We start from the raw sequence: 24,576 nt of genomic DNA on the forward strand, positions 1-24,576 counted from the left end.
TCAGTAATATATGTATATTGGATTAATAAGAATTAGTTTAACAATTAATTTTTTATTAAAAAATTGTTTTGTTTATATATACATATAACCAATTCTACATTAAAAAAATATTATATACTTTATATGGTAGTTATACGATTTTTAGTTCAAAATATCTACGGATTTAAAGTTTTCTATTTTCTTTTCAAAATAAAACTTACTAATTATTTACTTTTAAATTGGGAAAATCAATATTTTTAATTTGTATTCTTCTTCTTCTAAGTTTGTTTTAGACAACATATACAAATAATATAAAGTACTTAAAAATGTAAGATGAATACTAAACTAAATGAATATAACAAAATTATTCACATTTAGCATAATTAGATTGCAATAAAATATATTTATTAAGTAATAGAATGAATAGAACAAAAAATAATTAAAAATAATATTACTTTCATCTATTTAAATCCAAAATTAATTATGATTTAGTTAATTTTTTTTAAATAATCTAATATGCCAAAATGTGAACCTATCTAAATTGTTATATATGAAATCACATATTAAATTGAAATAACAACATAATATATATTATATTTATTTTTCATTATATATAAATCATAAAATGATTTAAAATTGATCAACAAGTGGAAACAACACATTCATTAAATATAATTTGATTATTTATAAATATTTATATCCATACATGAATATGTCAGTTAGTCTTATAATATTACCACTGCAATGTATTTATTCGGCTATTCTGCTACAACCTCAATGTGTAGTAGACCAGCACTTTTATTATCCAGCTACCATATTTTATGCATCTTCCTTATTAGAGTTAGCCAGTGCCTGCAAATACATACGAACGCATGTAATGTCACAATAATATTGATATCCATTTTTTGACGCATACTTTATCAATGGGATTATTAGCTATCAATATCTTTCTATGTAACTGTCCAATTATACTTATCCCTTTTTTTCCTTTTTGTTTATTTACTTATTTGGATGAATGGCTCAGATTGATTATTTGAATATATGTCAAAAAAAAAAAAGAAGATTATTTGAATATTGAAATAAATGTTTAAAATGATTAATTTTAAACTCTTATTTAAGCAGTTTTGTTCAATGCTAATTAAAGTATGTGCAAGTACTATTTCCTTTGCATTTCAAAACAAATTATATATTTTTATTAAATATATTTTATATACAATTAATTTAATTTTAGTTATTTCTTAAAATTTATAGAGTAAAACAAAAACAACTTGGATTTCATAAGACATGTAAAATATTTGGATGGGGAAAGAAATAGGGAGACTTCCTCAACCGGACAAAAGTAAAAATTATTGATGACGTAGGATAATCCGATGATGTGTTATTGTAAGAGAATAAATTACTAACCTAGATCAGCAGCATTCAATCTGACGTAAAGATCTTGACCACCGACGGCGTATTTCCTGATCTCAACGAGCTCTCCGGTCCAAAACACACAACCCAATCCGCCGTTTCGAACATCCACAATAGCAAACGACGTACAGTTACAATCGCTAAGACACCTCGCTTCACATTTTTTCACATCAATGGTCCGATCCACCGTCGCAGTCTTAGTATCCGGCAACTTCATGTTATTTAACCGCAAAAACCCATCTCAACTACCGCTCAGCCGCGTCCTCCTCACACACCCCTGTGATCCGTCTTTCAAGTCCCACCGCTGACTGTTCTTGGGAACGAACCCTCTAATACAGTTACAGTTAGGTGACGTGGTTAGGTCACAGTAAGAATAAGATCCACAGAAGTAAAGCGAATCGCACACGTCCGTTGGTAAAACCCAGAACAGGCTCCACCCCCGTGATGGCGGGATCCACGTGAATCGATTGAGTGTATAGTCACTGACTGTCAATCTGGAGTGGATGCTTTGGTTGGTCATATGGAACGAGTAAGCGATCTCTTTATTGTTCTCCGTATAATTGTAAACCATGTAATTTAATCCTTGCACCTCCGGTATGCCACTAAACTCGATTCCATTCCACGGACCGCTCCTTTGTATTTCAACACGTTGATTTATAAGAAGAATAAACTCAGGCAATCCCCTTCGAATGTCGAGTTTGTACGTGGTATTCCCGCTTGACGGATCATCATATGATCTCCATGATGTAAGGAACCTGTTGCGGCCTGTTTTGAGATCGTAACCTAGTTTCATATCCGGAAGTAAAGTATCTGTCGGAGAATCGAAACTCTGCCACAAGAACCCACTTGAGTCTTTGTTGTTGGAGTATCTCATTACAAAATTACCGTTGGGCAGAAGCTCTGCTATCACTGGAGATCTCAAATTACATCTAGTAAGATTTGTCGACCAAACAGTGTTATTAGACTGACCTAGCAGGACAAGATTGTTGCCAGAGATTTTGAGGGTTCCACTGGAATTGGGGAGAGGGTTGTCTCTGTTGGCGACCCATGCGTAGGTCCTCCGGGGGACCTTCTTATACCATATTCCGAGATACCAACGCGAGCGTCCCGAGGGTTTGAAGAAACCAAGCTCGAAGACTCCACCGGAAGATACAAGTGTTCTCTTGCTTGAGATTGTGAGAGATTCTGAAGACAACATAGTGTTGACATAGGTCGAAAGGGCCGGATGAAATAGAATCAAGACAAGGAAGACTAGCAAGAACGAGAAGGTGTAAGAATGGTGGTAAATGTTCTTTAGTACCCCTTTCATCTCTCCCCACCACTTCCTTTCCTTTTTTTTTTCTTTATTCTTATTAGTTTTGTCCTAACTTGCATATATATATATATACATCCCAAGTTACTTCGCAAGAAAATTCGAAATTAAATTATTATGACGAACCTAGCAGGCAAGCAAAATGTTGTGTTCTTCCATAGTCCATGACTTTTTCATCCCATCGATTAATTCACTTCCATAAACTTGTATCATTCGTCAACTACTTTTATACCTACACGTTATTAGTTCTCACGCTGCCAACATTGCATACGGTGTTCTCGAAAAGAAAACACATAGCATATGGTATTCCGCAAGTATGGTGTACTCAAAGCATCATTCTATACATTCGAAGTATACTGAAAATTTTCGTATCATTTCGTCCAACGATTGTGGAAGATTAAACGAACAACTAGAGTTTACGTTGGTTCTTAACCAAAAGAAAAGAGTAGAATTTGGTCTAACTAAATCAAAACTTTTGTCTTGGTTTACGTCGGGTGATGTCTTGTGAATTTTTTTTTTTTAGCTAAGTTTTTTCATTATTATTATTTTTTTTTGAAAAATTGTAGTTTTTTTTAAGAAAAAAAAATTGAGTGTAGTTCATCGTTCGCGAGTGTATATAATTCCGCATTTAGTAAGATTTACAATACAGAAAGTTTTTCATTGTTTTGACCATACATTTTGGTTTTCAATTCTACTACAGCCTTTGTTTATCGTACCTCACTCACCACATGCAAGGTATTCTTCAAAACACTTACAATACGTGTCAGTTCAAATATTTGCTAAAAAAAAAAAAAAATTCTGAGTCCACCTCGCCCATTCCACACTTTCACGATCAACATTCACAAGAAATCTCGAAATAACTACCTATATTTTCTTTCTTTTTAGAACAATAACTACCTATATTATACTTTCTCCGTTTCAAAAAAATAAGGAAAAATTTTATTTTTAGACTTTGTTTGATAACACTATTCAACTTTACCACCAATCTAGGGACATTTTCATAAATACCACTTTCATTAATGAACAAAAGATAATAGTACCCTTACCTCATCTTCTCCTCAATCATCGATTCTTCCTCTCTTTTCGAGATCCATCTTCTTTCGTCGAGATCTGCTGTCTCCGTTCAGACCCGCCGTCTCCGTCCAGATCCGTCGTCTCTCTCTCACGCAGCCGGCGACGAAAACGGATTACAGAGAATCGTGATTCAAAGCCTTCAAAATGTTGATTCCTGTTCAAGATTCACAACTCGTATGTCTCTAATTCCTGTATCCTTTTGTTTGTTTCGAGTAATTTTTTGATTTTGTTCTTTCTCTTATCAAAAAAATCAAACAAGGTTGCTTTAGAGTTTAGACTTCTCATTTGAACATGTCGATCTAAGAGAAACAATTTCGATAGCGAACAATATTGAGTTTTGACAACTTAAAACCCTTTATAAATCTGGGTTTCAAGTAATTTTAGGGGTTTCTCCTTTCTGTTATCCAAAAATAGAATACAATTAATTTGGACTAGTCATCTGAATGGTTCCGGCTAAGATTGAGATTTTCGATAGTGAACACTGCATATTAAGGAATTATAACCCCTTATAAATCTGGGTTTTAGGATATTGTTGATAATACAACTCAATGATTTACAAGGTTTTATAAAAGAAGTTTTCTAACAAAAGTTCATTGTATATGTCTATAGAACAACCTATAAATGTGTGAACTCAAGAAGTCTTGTGTTGTGTTATCCTATATTATATGTAAGACTGTTGTCGAAATACACGAACACTATGCTTGGATAAGGTATCTTTAAGCCATGATTAGAAGTTCATATCATCGTTTTATTAAGTCCATATCATTGTTGCTTTAGACTTCTCATTTGAACATGTCGATTTAAGAGAAACAGTTTCGATAGTGAACATTGAGTTTTTGACAACTTAAAATCCTTTATAAATCTGAGTTTCAATAGGATTTTCTTCCTTCTGTTCATCCAAAAATAGAATACGGTTGATTTGAACTTGTCATCTGAATAGTTCCGGCTAAGAGAGAGATTTTTCGATAGTACATTGCATATTAAGGAATTATAACCCCTTATAAATCTGGATTTTAGGATATTGTTGATAATACAACTCAATGATTTACAAGGTTTTATAAAAGAAGTTCTTAAACAAGAGTTCATCGTATATGTCTATATGTCTATAGAACAACATATAAACGTGTGAACTCGAGAAGTCTTGTGTTTTGTTATTTGTAAGACTGTTACCGAAATACATGAACATTATGCTTGGATAAGGTATCTTTAGACCATGATTAAAAGTTAACATCATCTTTTTATTTCGTCTTGCAGTTAGATAGCAATGAATTTTGCACATCTTCGTGATTGCCTCCGAGGATTTATGAAGATGGAACAGAACCACTAGACAATCCAAAAGTGATTATCCAATTGATGTCTTGGTCAATAATGTGAAGCGTTTTATAAAAGATTATAAATGTAGTTTTATAGGAGTTTATAAATTTATAAATTAGAGATTTGTAGAGACTTATAATACATTTTTTATTCTTTTTTACATCTTGCGGTTAATACAGTGTTTGAATTCTTTGAGGAATACAAACATTTGGTGACCCCAACACATCCTGATTTTGATGACATGGATTTTGACAGTGTTGTACAATTAGTTCAACAAGGATATAAAAGGAAGAAAAGCTAATGGGAACAAGGATTTGTGGATTTACTTTTTGCAGCATATGATATAGGGCAATAACACATGAAAGAAGATAAAAATGAAGAGAAAAGAAAGCTTAAGAGCAAATAAGAGTTTACAAATCATTTATAAAAGTTTATACAACAATTTTTTAAGTTTATAAGCTATTTATAAAAGTTTATAAATTATTTGTAAGAGTCTCTAAACCATTTATAAAGGTTTATAAAACAATTAATAAAGTCTATAAACCATTTATAACTGTTTATAAAAACGTTATGAAAGTTTATAAACAATTTATATGGGTTATGTATTCAATTTCTAAGTTTTATAGGTTTAGGAACCAACTAGAAAGTCTCTTAAATCATTTATAAGAGTCTACAGCAATTTATAAAGACTTATAAAAACAATTTATAAGAGTTTGTAAAATAGTTTATAAGGGTTTTTATGGATATATAAATAATTAATAAGCGTTTATAAATCATTTATAAAATTTATTAAAAACAATTCATGAATTTTATAAACCTTTTAAAAAGGTTTACAAATTATTTGTAAGAGTCTATAAACCATTTATAAAGGCTTATAAAACTATTTATAAGAGTATGTAATATAGTTTATAAGGATTTATAAAAGTATGTAAATAATTAATAAGAGTTTATAAATCATTTATAAAATTTTATAAAAACAATACATAAATTTTATAAACCATTTATAAGGGTATATAAATTATTTATAAAGAATCTATAAACTTTTTATAAAGGGTATGTAAACAATTTGTTTCTTCATGGCTTTATAAAGTATATCTTTTGTCTGTATTTTAATCATTTGATATGGACTCCTTACTTACCTTCATAATTTAGACACTGAAAACATTTGAACGACATGTTTTTTTACTTGAATTATGGATACAATGTGTTATTTCCATTCTTGTTCTCTCTTCCGTATAAGTTTCCCTTCATGTAACCCATTTGGTCACATGAATATTGGGACAAAATCTAGACCGTTCAACGTCAACCTAACCAAGCTTGATTTCTATTACAAGAAACAAAATGTAGTAAAAATGAGTAGTCTAAATTACTTAACCGCATAATAACAGGTCATTTCATGGAAAGAGCAAGACTATGAGTTGAAAGGACTATATAAGGCTTTCATCTCAACATTAGAGATAATTCCTTGTTCTCAACAAAAAGTTGCCATTTGAAACATAATAATCTGAGAACATCAAGGTTTCTCCACATCGCACTCTTCTCTTTTGTAAAACAAAAACGATTGCAGCCAAACTCACTTAGATGTCCAACTAACCTCTTCAACGCTGCAAGTCTTAGGAGAGATATACGATTGTTTTAGTATAAGAGATGTCTGAAGAAGATGAGAGAGAAGATGGTGTTAAGAAGCCAACTCTGCAACTTTTATAAAGCTTTATAAATCTGCAATTCTTCGATTTCACAAACCACGTTCTTGTTCAGAGTCCCTCTTGCTTCTTCAAACAGCTCACCAACCTCGTCGATCTTCAAAATCTGAAAGCAACCTAGTCACATATTATTCCTATGCATAAGCACTCACTTCCGAAAACAAGATCCACTGTAATTTAACTCAGAAAATTGCACTTCAAAGTTCAAACACGTCACTTAGATTTGGGGTTTTACATAGATTCATTTGAACAAATTTACTCTACTGAACTCGGAATTCAAATCCACTGACACAAACTATTTCTAAGTTTGTCGATCGTGTTCACCGGAGCTTGTCGGTGTTCACCGGAGCGTCATTGGTCTCGTCGGATTTGGTCGGAGCAATTGGATATGGTCACCGGAGCGTCATTGGTTCAGTCATCATAACCTGATTATAAGAAATATAGGGATCAAGGAAGGAATAGAAAATATTTAACACAAAAAAATCTCAAAACAAGAAGGATCAACAAAGATATATCAAAAACGATAATACATAAGCACTACGTTCTTCACTGATAAATATTTATAAGGTTTTATAAACTTGAGATTTGAAAACTTCATGAGAAAAACTTCGTCTTCCTTCCCAGAAACAGATCGATTTTGAGAAACAAAAACTACAATTACAGAAAGAGATGGAAAATCACCATCTATTATCTTCTGACCTTTTTTAGCGTTTCTTAGCGTTGTGAAAGAGATCGTCTCGTTCGTCTGAGCTTGTAGATTCTGTCAGATCTCGCCAGAAACTCGTCAACGTCGTCACATCTCGCCGGAAACTCGTCAGCGTCGTCAGATCTGGCCGGAATTGGTCAACGTGAAGAATCTGAGATTTGGGGAATTTGAGCTTTGAAAAAATCGTGGGAAAGAGAAAGATGCTTTAACTTTAATTAGCTAGGGGTACAATAGTATTTTGCCTATTAAAATTTTAATGGTAAAGTTGGTTAAAGTATAAATGAAATGGGGTACAAGAAATGTGGTAAAAGTGGCAATTTCACCTAATTATGAATTTCAAAAACATTAATTGCATTTCTTGGAATCTTATTAGTTTAGAAATATAGAAAAATAAAATTACAAAAAAATTATGTATTAATAACTAAGATGTTTTATTAATAAGTGTAAAAATCTTAAAACATGTATTACTCCCCTTGTATCAAAATAAGTGGATTTTAAAGTTTTTGCACACCGATTAAAAAATTACAAATTTTTTATTCAGTCTTTCTCGTTTGTTTAAAAACAACAATAATTACAGCTAATCCAACCAATAAAAAACGATACTGCAGAATACAAATAGTCAAATACATGAAAATTACATTTATTTTTACATAGAAACTTGAAAGCATCACTTAAAATAAAACAATTTTTTTTTCTTAAAACACCACTTAGAGAAAGTGATACGGAGAGAGTATTTTGAAACAGAGAGAATATTGTTTATACTAGGCATTGTGACCGGCGCACATGGTTTTTGCCATTGTATTCCCCATTTTGTTAAGCGTACTTTAGCATACCAGCAGGAAGATTTCATACCAGCAGGAAGGTTACATGAAATCTTCCTGCAGCGTACTTTAGCATACCAGCAGGAAGATTATACTAGGTGTGCCTTGTATCATGTACTTGAATCATGGCAAATTGCATGCAGAAGTTCGTAAATATTAAGCCAGCTTCCTCTTTTGTTTCTATTCTCTCCCCTTTTCTCAAAATTGGTCATTGTTATATTAAGCTTTTGTCAAGTAATGAGCGACTCATAAAGCTGACCTATCGTTATTTAGTTTTTAAACAACATTTAGCTTTGTTTCTAGACTGTTCTCATGACTACATCGTCACAAAAGGGCTCACAATGTTTTCTGGCTCATCTTTTTTCACGGTGATCTTCGAAGAACACATTGTTTGGGCCTTCTATTTAATCCCAGCTGGAACATTGCTGCTGATACGTCTTTGCCAGTGGGTTCTTTTTCGGAAAAGTTGTTTAACAGAGAAGGAGAGAGGACACTATATTAAATTTTGGGAAGGTGCCATTGTTAAATGAATCCATCCCGTACAAAATCGAAGCGACCTAACTCTCACTCACCTCTTTAACATTTTCTCTTCTTACGATAATTGTGTGATGGATGGTGTTTGAGAGTTCAGGTCACCATCTTCATTCTTATTTCAAGTGTTCTGTTCCTTCTTCTCTCAGTTCTCTTCCTCTGTATGACTGCATCCATTCGCAAAATACTAAAACGATAAAGGTTTCAAACATTTGTTTATACAAAAACAAACAAATACTTTATCTTCTCATTTTAAAACTTTGCTACTGTTAAAAAAAAACTTTGCTACTGTTCTTTTGAATTTGTACAAAATTGCTAGGATATAAAAGCAAGACTATGAGAAGATTATAGGGAAAACCAAATACTGAATCTTTTGGCAGCTTAGGAAATTTTGGAAAACTTGTTACCTATCATAATGTATTGAGATCAATCCTAATGCAATATTCATGAACTAAACCACATGTAAGCAGAAGCTTCGTACCTGAGACCATAAGAAGACGAAAATCATAAACAAATAGATACTGAAAGCTATTTAAATTTTAGATAATAGCAAGTCTTTACCGCACATAAAACTTGAGTACTTTTGGATGATTTAGAGAGGAATGATCCTGACCTGAAAAAAGAAGGTGAACAATTACCAAAAAAATTGAAGCCACTTCAAATAAAAAAACAGAAATCAAGAAAAAAACAATTCGGCTTTTCCACATACAAACAAAATCCAGAAATTGAAACTTAAAATTCCCAATTGTGGAATCATTCCAGAGATCAGCTCACTAAATTCAAGCGTACTTTAGCATACCAGCAGGAAGATTTCATGTAACCCAAGCATGTAATCATTAATTCAGCAAGGAGAGACAATGATTAATGTAAAAGCCGGTAAACCGGAGTGACATTAACGATATAATAAAAGCAAAGTTAAGGAAATAAACGAATATAAAAAAAAACGAATACGAGGACGATAAGAAATCGTATTCGTAAATAGACATGGAGTTGAGATATTATCTCTTTCCTTAACTCAAAATATCCGCTCCGTTAGTGAGACGGGACTGTACGAATATAGAGTCCCGGGGTATAACCATGGCAGACGAATCACGCCTTACTCGTGATCGCCCTATCAAACTATAAATTCTACGAAACACTCTCTAGACTTACGTTGAGGGATTTGGTGATTTTTTGCTGCGTAAAAACTTAAAGAGAAATGAAGGAGGAGACGAGTTTATAAAGAAGAGAAGACGACTCACTTTCCGTAACTGATGCCGCACGTGCGCACGTTGGCGGAAATCTCGCGAGGATCTCGGAGGCGAGGTGTTACGAAACTTCCTCCGCAAGATCTTTTCTCGTTTAAACTTATCGTCAAGCAGAGAGACAACGTGTTGTTTAAAATAAAATGCATGTCGTTTTTTCAGGAAATAAATGGCAAAACGTTGAGCTTAACTTGGTCCAAAAAGAATATTCTTATCGGACCGTAGGCCCACCCAAGCCCAAGCCCAAGCCCAAGGCCACACCCACGCCGAGCCGGGCCGGCCGGACGGCAGCGGCGGCGCACGCGTGGGGAATCCTCTCTCTACCTGAGCCGTTTACACCCATATGACACAAGGCCATATTTATACTGCTCTTTGACTCTTGTATTCCCCGATGTGGGACAATTGTTGGTTATGTCATTTTGACAAAACTTGCGGTGTTACATACACCAAGCTACCAACTTCTTAGCATCATTTCTCATTCAATATTTATCTGTTTTTGAAGTGTGAATATACCAGGTTGTAGTGCTCATTATAATCTTTACAACGAGCTGATGATCTGACCGGAATAACCACCGGTGTAGCCGGAAAAGTTACCGAAAAATCAGAAAACATCAGCTTCTATATTCTTTGTAAAACAGTGTTCCAACAATCCCCCACATGAATAGAAATGACTCTTCTAACCATATGCAGACTAAATGCAGACTCAATAGACTCTAAAAAAATACTAATACTAATACTAATCCTGACTAAACTAGACATACTTGTCGAAAGTGTTTGCGAAAAATTCACTGTGTTTGAATTGGTGGCATTTTTAAGCCTTGAACCACTCATAGTTAATATCTGTCGGGTTTACTTTACCAAAAGGTGAACATGATGTCTTGAACCAACCGGTGTTTTATGTAGACCGAGACAACATGCATAACACAACTTCATTTTCTTGTTGAACTTAGTTCTCTATTGTGTTTATTGTGGCCCTGAACTATTCCTGGTTTTCATGAGTGAACTTAGAGAATATAGCCTTTCATTCATTCTCCTAGAAACGGTCCAATTTCACACTCATTAGGTGATTGACCATGAAAAGTATTGAGTAATACTCCGCTTAAGAAGCTATGGAATCATTAAAAGCTTATGCTTATCCTTCTTACATTTGTTAGCACTTTTATCATCTTAGGATCTGGGAAGAGACTACTTGTCTCAAGTGCTTTGGTTAGATTATGTTTGATTTTGTTTTCCCTTTGAACCTACGTCTTGGGATCTCCAGTCATGATAGGTAGGGTTGCAATCAAGCATCCTCATTCGTTATAGGCTTTAAACCCATTCCTTTTGATGATTTAGCAACAACATCTCGTGGCAAACCTTTAGTAAATAGATCTGCTAGGTTGTCAGCCGATTTGATGTAGTCTATCGTGATTACACCAGTTGAGATAAGTTGTCTAATGGTTTTATGTCATCTTCTGATGTGACGAGATTTACCATTGTAGAGATTACTCTCAGCCCGAGCTATAGCTGATTGACTATCACAATGTATGCGTATAGCTGGCACAGGTTTCTCCCACATAGGAATATCTTCCAAAAAATTTCTAAGCCATTCAGCTTCTTCTCCTGCTTTGTCTAAGGCTATGAACTCAGATTCCATGGTTGATCTGGCTAACACTGTTTGTTTGGTAGATTTCCATGATATTGATGCTCCTCCTAGTGTAAAGACATATCCACTCGTGGATTTTGAGTTTTTAGAATCTGATATCCAGTTAGCATCACTGTATCCTCCTAAAACTGTTGGTTCTTTACCATAGTGAAGCCCAAAATCTTTGGTGTAGCGCAAGTAATTGAGTACCCTCGTTATAGCTTTCCAATGTGTATGACCTGGATTACTTGTATATCTACTAAGTACGTTTACTGCATGCGCTAGATCTGGTCTAGTACAATTGGTCAAGTACATGAGACTTCCGATCACACGTGCATACTCGTTTTGTGAAACCGCTTCACCTGAATTCTTTGTCAAGTGCATTTGGGGATCTAACGGAGTTTTTGCCGTACTATTAGAGTAATTTTTAAACCTCTCTAATATTGTTTGAGCATAATGAGATTGGGATAAGATAATCCCGTTTGAATTTCTTGTGACTTTAACCCCGAGAATTACATCTGCTAATCTCAAGTCTTTCATCTCAAATGTCCCTTTGAGCATGTTTTTTGTTTGATTGATAATGTCTTTATTGCTTCCAATAATGAGCATATCAACTACATATAGACATAGCAAAACATACGCATTTTTTGTAGTTTTGTAGTATATGCATTTGTCACATTCATTTATTTTGAAACCATTCGACATCATTGTATTGTCAAATTTTTTATGCCATTGTTTAGGAGCTTGCTTAAGTCCATAAAGTGACTTTACAAGTCGGCATACTTTGTCTTCCTGTCCGGGAACGACAAAACCTTCAGGTTGTTTCATGTAAATTTCCTCTTTTAAATCACCATTTAGAAAAGCTGTTTTTACATCCATTTGATGGATTTATAGGTCTCTTAAGGCTAAGATTGCTATCATCAGTCTTATTGATGTTATTCTCGTTACTGGAGAATATGTATCAAAATAGTCCAAACCTTCCTTTTGTCGGAATCCTTGAACTACAAGCCTAGATTTGTATTTTCCACCAGGTTTTCGTGTCATTATCCATTTATTTCCTAATGCTTTGCAGCCAGGTGGTAAATCTGTTATGTACCATGTATAATTTTGCATAATAGAATCAAATTCACTCCTGACAGCTTCGTTCTAAAATGGAGCTTCAGGTGAAGCCATGGCTTCTGCCTAAGTTTTTGGAACATTTTCTACTAAAAATGCCATTAGGAAATCTTCACCAAAAGATTTTTCCTTTCGAGCTCTTTTGCTTCTTCGAGGTTCATCTTTTTCTTCATTTTCTGAAATATTGTTTGTAGAAATCTCGATGTTTGTCTCAGTTTCTGAGTTTTTGACATTTTCTCTTTCTTCTCGAGTTCGTTTTGAACCTTGTTTTTCCTTATATAGAAAAATATTTTCGAAGAAAGATGCATTTCTTGATTCTATTACTGTATTTTCATGAATGTCTGATATTGCAGATTTGTGTACCAGAAATCGATAAGCATTACTGTTATGTGCATATCCGATGAAGATGCAATCCACTGTTTTAGGTCCAATAGTGACCTTCTTTGGTGGCGGTACCGCAACTTTTGCCAAGCACCCCCACATTTTGAGGTAAATTACCTTTCCATAATTCATATGGAATTTTACCAGTTACTTTGTGTGGAATTTTGTTGAGGATATAATTAGTGGTAAGCAACGTTCCCCCCACATGTTCTGGGGTAATCCAGATTCCTGCAACATTGCATTCATCATCTCTTTTAGAGTTCGATTTTTGTGTTCAGCAACTCCATTGTATTCTGGTGAATAAGGAGCTGTAGTTTGATGGATTATTCCATGTTCTTTACAGAATGCAATGAATGGACCATCATACTCGCCTCCTCTGCCGCTTCTAACTACTTTAATAGTTGTTTTAAGCTGATTTTCGACCTCGAGTTGAATTTTTCTAAGGTTTCATATTTGCTATGTAACAAGTATACATAACAATATTTAGTGCAGTCATCTATGAAGGTCACAAAGTACTTTTTCCCACCTCTAGTTTTTATGTATTTTAAATCACATAAATCGGTGTGAATTAAATCTAGAGGTTTATTAGTTCTTTCAACACGAGGTGATTGCATTTTTGTGAGCTTAGCATGTACGCATACTTCACATTTTTGTTTATTTGTTTTGCATTTAGGAATTAGATCTAAATTCATTAATCTTTGTATAGATTTGTAGTTTACATGGCCTAATCTTTCATGCCATATATTAAAAGACTCAACCAAATAAGCAACTGGCTCTTTCTTATTCATTGAAAATTTTGGAGCTAAAACTTTCGGAGGGACTGTCATTACATCCAACTTGACAAGTTCACCCTTAACATACCCCTTTCCCAAATACATCCCATTCTTCCTAATCACGAGTTTGTCCGCCTCAAAACTTATGGCAAATCCATTCTTGCTGAGCAAGGTTCCCGAGACCAGGTTCTTCCTCATGTCAGGCACATGCTTCACATTCGTCAGAGTGACCTCACGTCCAGATGTCATCTTCATAATCACATTGCCGCGTCCTTCAATCTTGGAGACTGCAGTGTTTCCCATCCTGAGCTTCTCCTGAGTCTCGCTTTTCTGATAGGTGCTGAACATCGCCCTATCGGTGCAAATGTGGGTGGTTGCACCAGTGTCATACCACCATTCCTTGGGTTGTTGCTTTCAACCATGTTGGCTTCAGTCACCACAGCAACGAGATCCTCCACAGTGAGATTTGCATGAGCCTTCTCATCTTTGATCTTTTTGCGACACTCAACAGTCTTGTGCCCCACTTTGTGGCAGTAGTGACATTTTCCCTTGAACTTCTCCACATTCACATTGATCTCAATGCCTTTGTTCTTGAAGTTTTTTCCAGAAGCCTTCAGGGCTGCAGCAGTTTTGGAAGGCTTGGCAGGAGAATTGGTGTGTGCTTTTCCTTTGCCTTTGTGCTCAGCCATGTTGACACTGTGCTCCTTAACAGTGACCTTGTCAGCAGTTCGGTTTCTGGATTCCATCTGAAGCCTCATGATGAGCTCCTCGAGCCCCATCTTCTTCTTCTTGTGCTTCAAGTAGTTCTTGAAATCCGCATAGCTTGGAGGAAGCTTTTCAATGAAGCTGAGAGTTGTGGATGTCTCACAGATGGACATTCCTTCAGCAGCGATTTCATGGCAAATGAGCTGAAACGCTTCCACCTGATCCATGATGGGTTTTGAATCCACCATTTTGAAGTCATGGAACTTTGCAACCACATACTTCTGGCAGCCAGCGTCCTCACCTCTGTACTTCTTATCCAGGGATCTCCACAGCTCTTTCGCAGTGGGAATCTGACAGTAGAATCGGTACAATGGATCAATGAGACGACCCAAAATGTAACCTTTGCAGATGAAGTCGGAATGCACCCATATGTCAACAGTTGCAAGACTGTGAACATCATCAATCCCGTAAGGAATCAGGGGCTTGTCCTCCTGGATAGACTTGTCCAGCTTCATCGTTGTCAGGAAGAACATCATCTTTTTCTGCCACGTGTTGAAGCCTTTGCCATCAAAATTGTCTGGCATCAGTCCTTGAGTGAACACACTAGGGACAGCCGGAGGAGTTTGAACTGCCACCGGACCACTTGCAGTTGCTGAAACTGAACCCGTCTGATAAAGACCAGCACCGAATAGACTCCGGCGAGTGGTTTCATCAGCAACATTTCCCGCAGGGAGGATAGTGCTTGTTGTTGCTGCAGCGGTTGATGCTGTGATGTTTCCAACGGTTGTCACAGTTGCATCAGTGGTTGCAACGTTGAGTGGAGTTGTTGTGACATCAGTGGTGTCAATAGGGGTGTTGTTATCGTTCGTCATTTTTCTGTAGAGAAAACATGAAGACGGATTAGTATTCCAATCAACAAATAACATATAATTTTTAAGAAAAAAATAATAGTATAAAATTGATTTTCATTTTTGGTGTTTGAACCAAATCATATCGATATAAGTCTCGAGAAAAACGTTTTGCAAACTCGCTTAAAAGCGTTCGCAGAAATCGTTTTGTATAGACTTAGAATGTTTCACAAACTCGTTTAAGAAAGTGGTTATAGAAACGATTCATGTAGATAACATTTTGATAATGTATCAAAAACGTTTCGTGATAATGCTAGAAAGCAATCCGCAAAGCGTTATGAAACAAATAAGAAACGTTTCGTGGAAGGGCTATAAAGCAAATCGCAAACTCGTTTTCAAGAGAACATAGAAACGTTTCGCGGAAGTGCTAGAAAGCAAATCGCAAACCCGGTTATAAGATAAGAACAAACATTTCGCGGAAGTGCTAGAAAGCAAATCGCAAACACGGTTCCAAAACCCGTTTTTATTAATCGTTTTCAACCTGATTAGAGTTTTAAACGTAAAGCGATTTGAGTTAATATTGTAAAAGCCGGTAAACCGGACTGACATTAACGATATAATAAAAGCAAAGTTAAGGAAATAAACGAATATGAAAAAACGAATACGAGGACGATAAGAAATCGTATTCGCAAATAGACATGGAGTCGAGATATGATCTCTTTCCTAACTCAAAATATTCCCTCCGTTAGTGAGACGAGACTGTACGAATATAGAGTCCCAGGATACAACCATGGCAGACGAATCACGCCTCACTCGTGATCGCCCTATCGAACTATAAACTCTACGAAACACTCTCTAAACTTACGTTGAGGGATTTGGTGATTTTTTGTTGCGTAAAAACTTAAAGAGAAATGAAGGAGGAGACGAGTTTATAAAGAAGAGAAGACGAGCCACTTTCCGTAACTGATGCCGCACGTGCGCACGTTGGCGGAAATCTCGCGAGGATCTCGGAGGCGAGGCGTTACGAAACTTCCTCCGCAAGATCTTTTCTCGTTTAAACTTATCGTCAAGAAGAGAGACAGCGTGTTGTTTTTAAACGAACTACGTGTTGTTTAAAATAAAATGCATGTCGTTTTTCGGGAATTAAATGGTAAAACGTTTAGCTTAACTTGGTCCAAAAAAAATATTCTTATCGGGCCGGAGGATCTCCACCAAAGCCGAAGCCCACGCCGAGCCGAGCCGGCCAGACGGCGGCGGCGGCGCGCGCATGGGGAATACTCTCTCTACCTGAGCCGTTTACACCCATATGACACAAGGCCATATTTATACCGCTCTTTGACTCTTGTATTCCCCGATGTGGGACAATTGTTGGTTATGTCATTTTGACAAAACTTGCAGTGTTACATAAACCAAGCAACCAACTTCTTAGCATCATTTCTCATTCAATATTTATCTGTTTTTGAAGTGTGAATATACCAGGTTGTAGTGCTCATTATAATCTTTTCAACGAGCTGATGATCTGACCGGAATAACCACCGGTGTAGCCGAAAAAGTCACCGGAAAATCAGAAAACATCAGCTTCTATATTCTTTGTAAAACAGAGTTCCAACAATTAACTCCTGAACAACCTTGCTCTTCCGCAGCTCCTCTTGCAGGCAAAATGCTCGGAGGAATTCTTCTTTCTTCCAATCTACCGTCTGCAATATGATAGTAAGTTTATAGGATTGGACTGGGAATTTTTAGAACGGCTGTAATGGGCGTTTAATATACTTTTCGTATACTAATTAAGAGTGTTGGATCGTAATTAGAGCTGAAACTTGATAAGTGGATGGAATATCTTCGCTACTTGAAGATGATTGGACTTCTTTAACCGTTGCTCTGAGACATTGATATGACTAGGTAAATACTCGCACTAAGCTGCGGGAATTGTTTTGTATATATTTTTATTTTACCGATTTAAAATTATATTTAATTTAGATAGTATAATTTAAATAATCATTAGTTTTTATTTAAATAAATAATTATGTAAATCGATAATAAAAATTTTACTTCTAAGAGTTGTAACTTGATACATACGCAACTATTTTAGATAGAATAGACCAACTTGAAATAATTTATAACTGATGTAAAGTTGTTTTATATTTGTTATATAAAAATATAAAATCAATCTAATATTTTTAAGTTTTTCTTTATTTGTTATAATTAATTTATATATAAATATTTTATAACAGTTTGAAAGGTCAAATATTGATAAAAATTACACTTATTGTTTTGGAGAATTTGCCAAAACTAACCTACAACTTGATTTTAACCCCAAACTTATACTCAAACTTGAATCAAATGCAAAACTAACCTAAAAGCTTTGTGAAATTACAGCCCAGTCCCTTGTGACCAAACAAAAAAACAGAAGCCATTTTTACGAATATAGCCCTAGTAAGTCGTCTAAGTCGTCTGAGATGTTGGAAGTCGTCTGGACGACTTCAAAGTAAGTCTTCTGGTGTAGCTGATCTTAAAAATAATTTATAAATTTTAAAAAAAAATATTTTGATAAGCGAAAAATTAAAATCATGTAATTATAAACATTTTTAAGTGATATAAATTAAAATATAACAAAATTAAATTGTTTTCAACATAGATGAGTGTATGTAGTGAATCATGGTATTCTTTGGTGTAGGGTTTGACAACATATGTTGTAGTATTTTATGTATACTTAGGGTTAGATTTTGGAAAGCTTGAATGTTTTTTTGAAAAATTAATTTTTTACCTATACATGTTTATTTTTATGTATAGTAAACACTTTTGAAGTTTAATTTGATTTTATGAAGTGTTTAGTTAGTTAATTAAGTTTAGGGGTTATGTTTAGGGTGTAGACGACTTACATTTCAGTCGTCTGGTGAAGAAATTAAAACAGACGACTTACATGTAAGTCGTCCAAATATTCCCGCCTAAAATTTTTAAAAAAAATTATTTTCCCGCTTAAATAATTTAACCTACTAAAATATTTTAATCTACCGCTAAAAATATTAAAGTGTTCTGTCGTCTGAATCAAAAATAATTAACCTAATTGGATTTTTTGTCTCCCTATATAAAGAAAATTTTACACATTTTCTCTCCTCCTCTCAAATGGCTGCAACAAAAATATAATGTTCATCAATCTAAAACTCTTCAACCTCTCTAATCTCTTTGACTTGAAAACACCAAACTTTATATGAATTTTTCAGTTTTGTCTCATGTCTTTCTTACTAATCTATCTTTTTTTGCAGGTTTTTAATCAGATGGTACTCATCTTCCACTCATTTAAAGGTAGATCTATTAATTTTAGAGATGTATTTTTGTGTGTTCTATAAAGGTAGATTTATCTAATCTTCCACTCATTTTCTCTGTTTTTAAGTCATTTGAACTTTTTTGGATATGCAGGTTTTTCAGATCTGGATTTGATATGCAGGATTTTCAGATCTGGAAGACTTCTGGGACGACTTACATGTTAGCCGTCTAAAATATAATGCACTAGACGACTTCCAGGAAGTCTTCCAGACGACTTCCAGGAAGTCTTCCAGACGACTTCCATTTCAGTCGTTGGACTTCCTGGAAGTCGTCTGGACTTCCTGGAAGTCGTCTGAACTTCATGGATGTTTTCTGATGAAGTCTCCGTTTCATAATAGATCTAAGCGTTTTGATAAGTTTTTATGTCTGATTTTTCTTCATTTGGTAACTTCTTGTTGTATAAAGTGCTTATTTTTTTCTCAAACTAAAACTCTCCAAACCCACTCTAATCTCTTTGACTTGAAAACACCAAACTTTATATGAATTTTTCAGTTTTGTCTCATGTTTTTCTTACTAATCTATCTTTTTTACAGGTTTTTAATCAGATGGTATTCATCTTCCACTCATTTAAAGGTAGATCTATTAATTTTATATATGTATTTTTGTGTGTTCTATAAAGGTAGATTTATCAAATCTACCACTCATTTTTTCTGTTTTTAAGTCATTTGAACGTTTTTGGATATGCCGGTTTTTCACATCTGGATTTGATATGCAGGTTTTTCATATCTGGAAGACTTCTGGGACGACTTACCTGTTAGTCGTCTAAAATATAATGCACTAGACGACTTCCAGAAAGTCTTCTAGACGACTTCCATTTCAGTCGTCTGGACTTCCTGGAAGTCTTCTGGCAAAGTCTTCTTCCATATCAAGTGAAGTCCAAGCTTGTCTTTGTAGAGAAATGATCTATAATAGTTTTGTTTGTTGTCTGTTTTGTGAATTGCATGTCTACTCTTTTAGTTGTGAATATTTTGTAAAATCAGTAATAATGCTTCCCAAGATGTAATACATGTGCTAACAATGTGTTTACACATTTACAAATCATATAAATAATAAACTTCAGTAGCCTTTTTTTTATCAATATAAACAAATCAATGAAATAATAAACTTCAGTAGCCCGTCTTCCGCTGATCCTCTCACCATTTCTTGCGCATATAACAATGCTCTGTATGAAGTGGTGTAATCAAGTGTCATGCCAAACATGTTCTTCATTGCATCTTTGATATGCTGCGGATTCAACCCATCAATGATTCCAACCCGATCTATGAAAAGTCGACCAATGTACTTCGGAGTACAGCGTTTCCGCTGAGCGATTCTGTCTGGGATGGAACATGTATGAGTTGCCACATACTTGGTTACTCAAAACGTTTTAGTCCCATGTTTCACACTTGCTCGGACCTTCCATTGACAACCACTAACACGACATGTTGCCACAAAGAGAGTTTTCGTTGACTTGAATATTCTGAAGGAGAACCTACGCCTCACCGCTGAAACCGTTCTCATCTTGCTAAAGCTTGATACACAAAGACGTACTTCATGCGTTTTAGTTATCTAGAGCAAGTTCCGAACTTGTCTATCACTTGTAACATGAATAGGAGGAAGGTCTGGAGCCATCTGTTGTAATGAGTAGGTTAACTCCACAGACTCTGTGTTCATGTCCAGGTTATAATCTTCTTAAGCCATTGCAACATGATCAGCATGTGTCGAACCTTCACTCAAAAATAACATTCTCGCTCATTTGAAATGATCAACCACAAAATTCCAACATCCATCTTTCAACAACCATTCTCCATACACTACATGTAACTGACGCATCATCTGAAAAATTCAAAATAAAACACATTAGCAAACTTAGAACAAAGAAAACAAAAGTTTATTAAAGATCTAAGCGGACGACTTCAATCTAAGTACTTTTGACGACTAAACTATACGTCGTCTGGTCAACGCAGAGGTTATTTTTGCAATTGACTTTGAAATCTGTTATTTCAGACGACTGAAAAATAAGTCGTCTACTTTTGTTTGGTTAAAAAAAACTCCAAAAAAGGTAGACGACTTACATTTCAGTCGTCATAGGTTAGTTTTGCATTTGACTGGATTATATCAGAAGTTTGACTTTCCTGGACAACTTACATTTCAGTCGTCTCGTGAAAATTAAAATGATAATATTTTTTTAAAACTAGACGACTTACAATTAAGTCGTCATAGGTTAGTTTTGCAATTGAAAAAAAAACTTCAATATTTAATTATATATAGACGACTTACAATTCAGTCGTCCGTCAGACGACTTACATGTAAGTCGTCCAAGATTTACGAGGTTTGACCAGAATCTCGGAATAAAATCCTGGACAACTTACATGTAAGTCGTCGGGCAGATGACTGAATTGTAAGTCGTCTGGGTATGATTAAATATTGAAGTTTTTTTTGTTTCAATTGCAAAACTAACATATGACGACTTAATTGTAAGTCGTCTAGTGTTAATAAAATATTGATATTTCAATTTTGATCAGACGACTGAAATGTAAGTCGTCCGGGAAAGTCAAACTTCTGAAATAATCCAGTCAAATGCAAAACTAACCTATGACGACTGAAATGTAAGTAGTCTAGGTTCTTTGGAGATTTTTTTGTAACCAAACAAAATCAGACGACTTAACTTTCAGTCGTCTCAGAAAACCGATTTCAAAGTGAATTGCAAAAATAACCTCTGCGTTGACCAGACGACTTCCAGGTAAGTCGTCTGATGAACAGATCTGGAAAAAAACTCGATTTCATACCTTAAATTGGTGAGATAACTTCCTTAGCACACATAAGGCTTCTCCAAGCACACAGAATCTCAAACGAAAGTGACCCACCCAGAATCGTTAGCTTCTATGACTTTATGAACCATAAAAAATGTAGAATCAAAATCTTGAGTTTTTTTTAGCTCATTGTGGAGAGAAAATGAGAGATATGTTGTGTTTAGTTCACAAGAATGGAAAAAGAAGAAAGGTAACTCGATTTTTGGAGCATTAAGAGTTTCAAATTGGTTGTTCATGGTGGTTGGGGTATTGATGACAATGACAATCTTGTAATTACTTGAAGATGATGAGGGTGAGAGAGTAAAAATGTCATTTTCGAAAGAAAAAAAAAACATTGATGGCATTTTCGTGAATTATATTAACTTGTGGGGTAAATAGAAAAAAACCAATTTTCAAAAAAAGGAAGGTTAGTTTTGTGTTTGACTTTAAGTTGTAGGTCAATTCTGCAAAAAGCCCTATTCTTTTCTTCTCTATATCACAAAACTGTTTTTGGAAGATAATGGTTTCTTTTCTCTGGATTTAATTGCATAATTCATTGTCAGTTTGTGTAGAGAATTTTCATATTGTTTTGACTGTGGAGATTTTGACATGGCAAACCAAAATTCAGAATTAAAATGCTACAAAAATTCTAAAAGCTTCATATACAAATGATAATTCTTGTCCAATACGTTTAGCTGACTAATCTAAACAAATATCCCAAGTCAAGCTTTTAGGCTGCAAACAGTTTCCTATGTACTTCAAGTGAAACGCGACCACATGTGTGGTGGTCTGAACACGACAACTGAACATCCCTCTGGGTGAGACCAACCATCGAACAAAAGATTTAACGTTGGAAAATGTGGCTTGTGCTTGATGATATCAAACAGAGTAATGCCAAAAGCATTTTGATGTTAATATCGGTCAATTTCACAGGCATGAGCATATAAAAAAACTCCAAATTAACATTCCCGAGATTTGCCAATTGAAAACCCGTGTGTTCATTTTTACTATAATTCACAACATCTCCGGAGGACTTCGAGGCAGCGGATGTAATAGAAAAGTTCATGATCTCAGTGTCTTTTCAAGCCTCTCAAACACTACAAGAAAACATCGTAATTCTGACGGATATTCTGACGGAAAATGAGATCCTCGGAATATTCCGACGAATTTCCGGAGGACTTCGAGGCAGCAGATGTAATAGAAAAGTTCATGATCTCAGTGTCTTTTCAAGCCTCTCAAACACTACAAGAAAACATCGTAATTCTGACGGATATTCTGACAGAAAATGAGATCCTCGGAATATTCCGACGAATTTCCGAGGAAATTCCGAGAAAACCCAAAATTTGGGTTTCCTCGGAATTTCCTCGGAATATACCGATGAAATACCGAGGAAATCATATTCCTCGGAAAACACCGACGAATATCCGAGGATATATTATAGCCGTTAGAGAGCCGTTGGGGGGTTTTAAAAATTTCGAGAAAATTCCGAAGAAAGAGCCGTTGCCGTCGGGATTCCGTCGGAATTTCTTTGATACTGTCGGCAGCATTTCATCTATAAATACCTGCACCCCCAACCTCTTTATTCACTCCATTTCTTCATCCTCTCACATACTATATTTACACACGAATTTGATTGAAAAACTCATGTCTTCTTCAAATTATTATCGTTCTTGGATCGATCGACCTCATTTGGATCCGAACACGAGATTGCTTAAATACCAACGAGGTATAACCGAATTCATGGGGTTAGTTCAACGACAACCGGAAGCAGAAACAGGTATGTTAAGATGTCCTTGCTCTAATTGTAAAAATAGAAAGATTATTAAAGAGTGTGATGTTTGGACTCATCCATATTTGAATGGGTTTACACGAAGTTACAAAATTTGGTATCATCATGGAGAAACTGATTATGAATATGGTAGTACTAGCGAACCTCAGCCTGCGGTTAGGTTAGAAGAACCAATTAGAATGGATGTAGATTATGGTGTAGGTACTGAGCAGATGGTAAATGATCATTTTAGAGGGGAAGATTTACCCAATGCAGAAGCTATGAGATTTTATGATATGTTGGATGCTGGAAAGCAACTCTTGTACGAAGATTGCAGAGATAGTCATTCAGCTTTATCATCTGCAACAAGACTGATGGGCATTAAAACAGATTATAATTTGGCTGAAGACTGTTTGGATGCGATTGCTGATTTTGTAAAAGGTATTCTACCTGAGGATAATGTAGCCCCTGGTTCATACTACGAGGTTCAGAAACTGGTAGCTGGTCTTGGTTTATCGTATCAGGTAATAGATGTATGCAGCGATAAGCGGATGAACAACGGGTTACATGCAAATTTTGTGGAAAGGCTCGTTATAAAGATACGAGTGGAAGAGTTCCAGTGCCATTTAAAAGTTTAAAAGGATATGGTATTTGCCTTTGACGGAAAGGTTGCAGAGGTTGTATCAGTCTGAACGCACAGCGCAACCAATGAGATGGCATGCGGAGCATTCAACAAATGGTGAGATTAGACATCCTTCAGATGCAAAAGCGTGGAAGCAATTCCAATCAAAATATCCCGACTTTGCGTATGAGAGAAGAAATGTCTACCTTGGATTATGTACTGATGGTTTCAGCCCGTTTAGCAAGAGTGGAAGACAGTATTCTCCATGGCCAGTCATTCTTACACCATACAACTTACCGCCAAACTTGTGCTTGCGACGAAAGTTTTTGTTTCTCTCCATTCTCGTTCCCGGACCAGAGCATCCTAAGAGATCACTTGATGTGTTTCTTCAGCCACTAATATATGAGTTGCAACAACTATGGGCTCAAGGTGCTGAAACATACGATGTTTCATGTAAAGAAAACTTCCAAATACGGCAGTACTTATGTGGACAATAAGTGATTTTCCAGCATATGGTATGTTATCTGGATGGACAACGCATGGAAGGCTA

General features: G+C 35.3%; 1 protein-coding gene across 1 annotated transcript; it reads right to left on the minus strand.

Annotated features, from left to right (window-relative positions):
• Positions 1–567: 567 nt before the first annotated feature.
• On the minus strand, positions 568–4,502 carry LOC106380419 (S-locus-specific glycoprotein S13-like). The gene is made up of 2 exons (XM_013820176.3): positions 1,384–4,502; positions 568–831 (listed from the first exon to the last, which is right to left on the minus strand). Exon 1 carries the CDS (start codon positions 2,696–2,698, stop codon positions 1,631–1,633), a length of 1,068 nt encoding a protein of 355 aa, XP_013675630.1. The 5' UTR covers positions 2,699–4,502; the 3' UTR covers positions 568–831; positions 1,384–1,630.
• Between the last annotated feature and the right edge of the window lie 20,074 nt (positions 4,503–24,576).

The sequence above is a fragment of the Brassica napus genome, chromosome C3 (genome assembly GCF_020379485.1).
Source record: "Brassica napus cultivar Da-Ae chromosome C3, Da-Ae, whole genome shotgun sequence".
Lineage (NCBI taxonomy): Eukaryota > Viridiplantae > Streptophyta > Magnoliopsida > Brassicales > Brassicaceae > Brassica > Brassica napus.

What these genes read in the sequence shown, in the direction of transcription:
- LOC106380419 (XM_013820176.3), bottom strand. Translation starts at nt 2,698, where the DNA reads ATGAAAGGGGTACTAAAGAACATTTACCACCATTCTTACACCTTCTCG.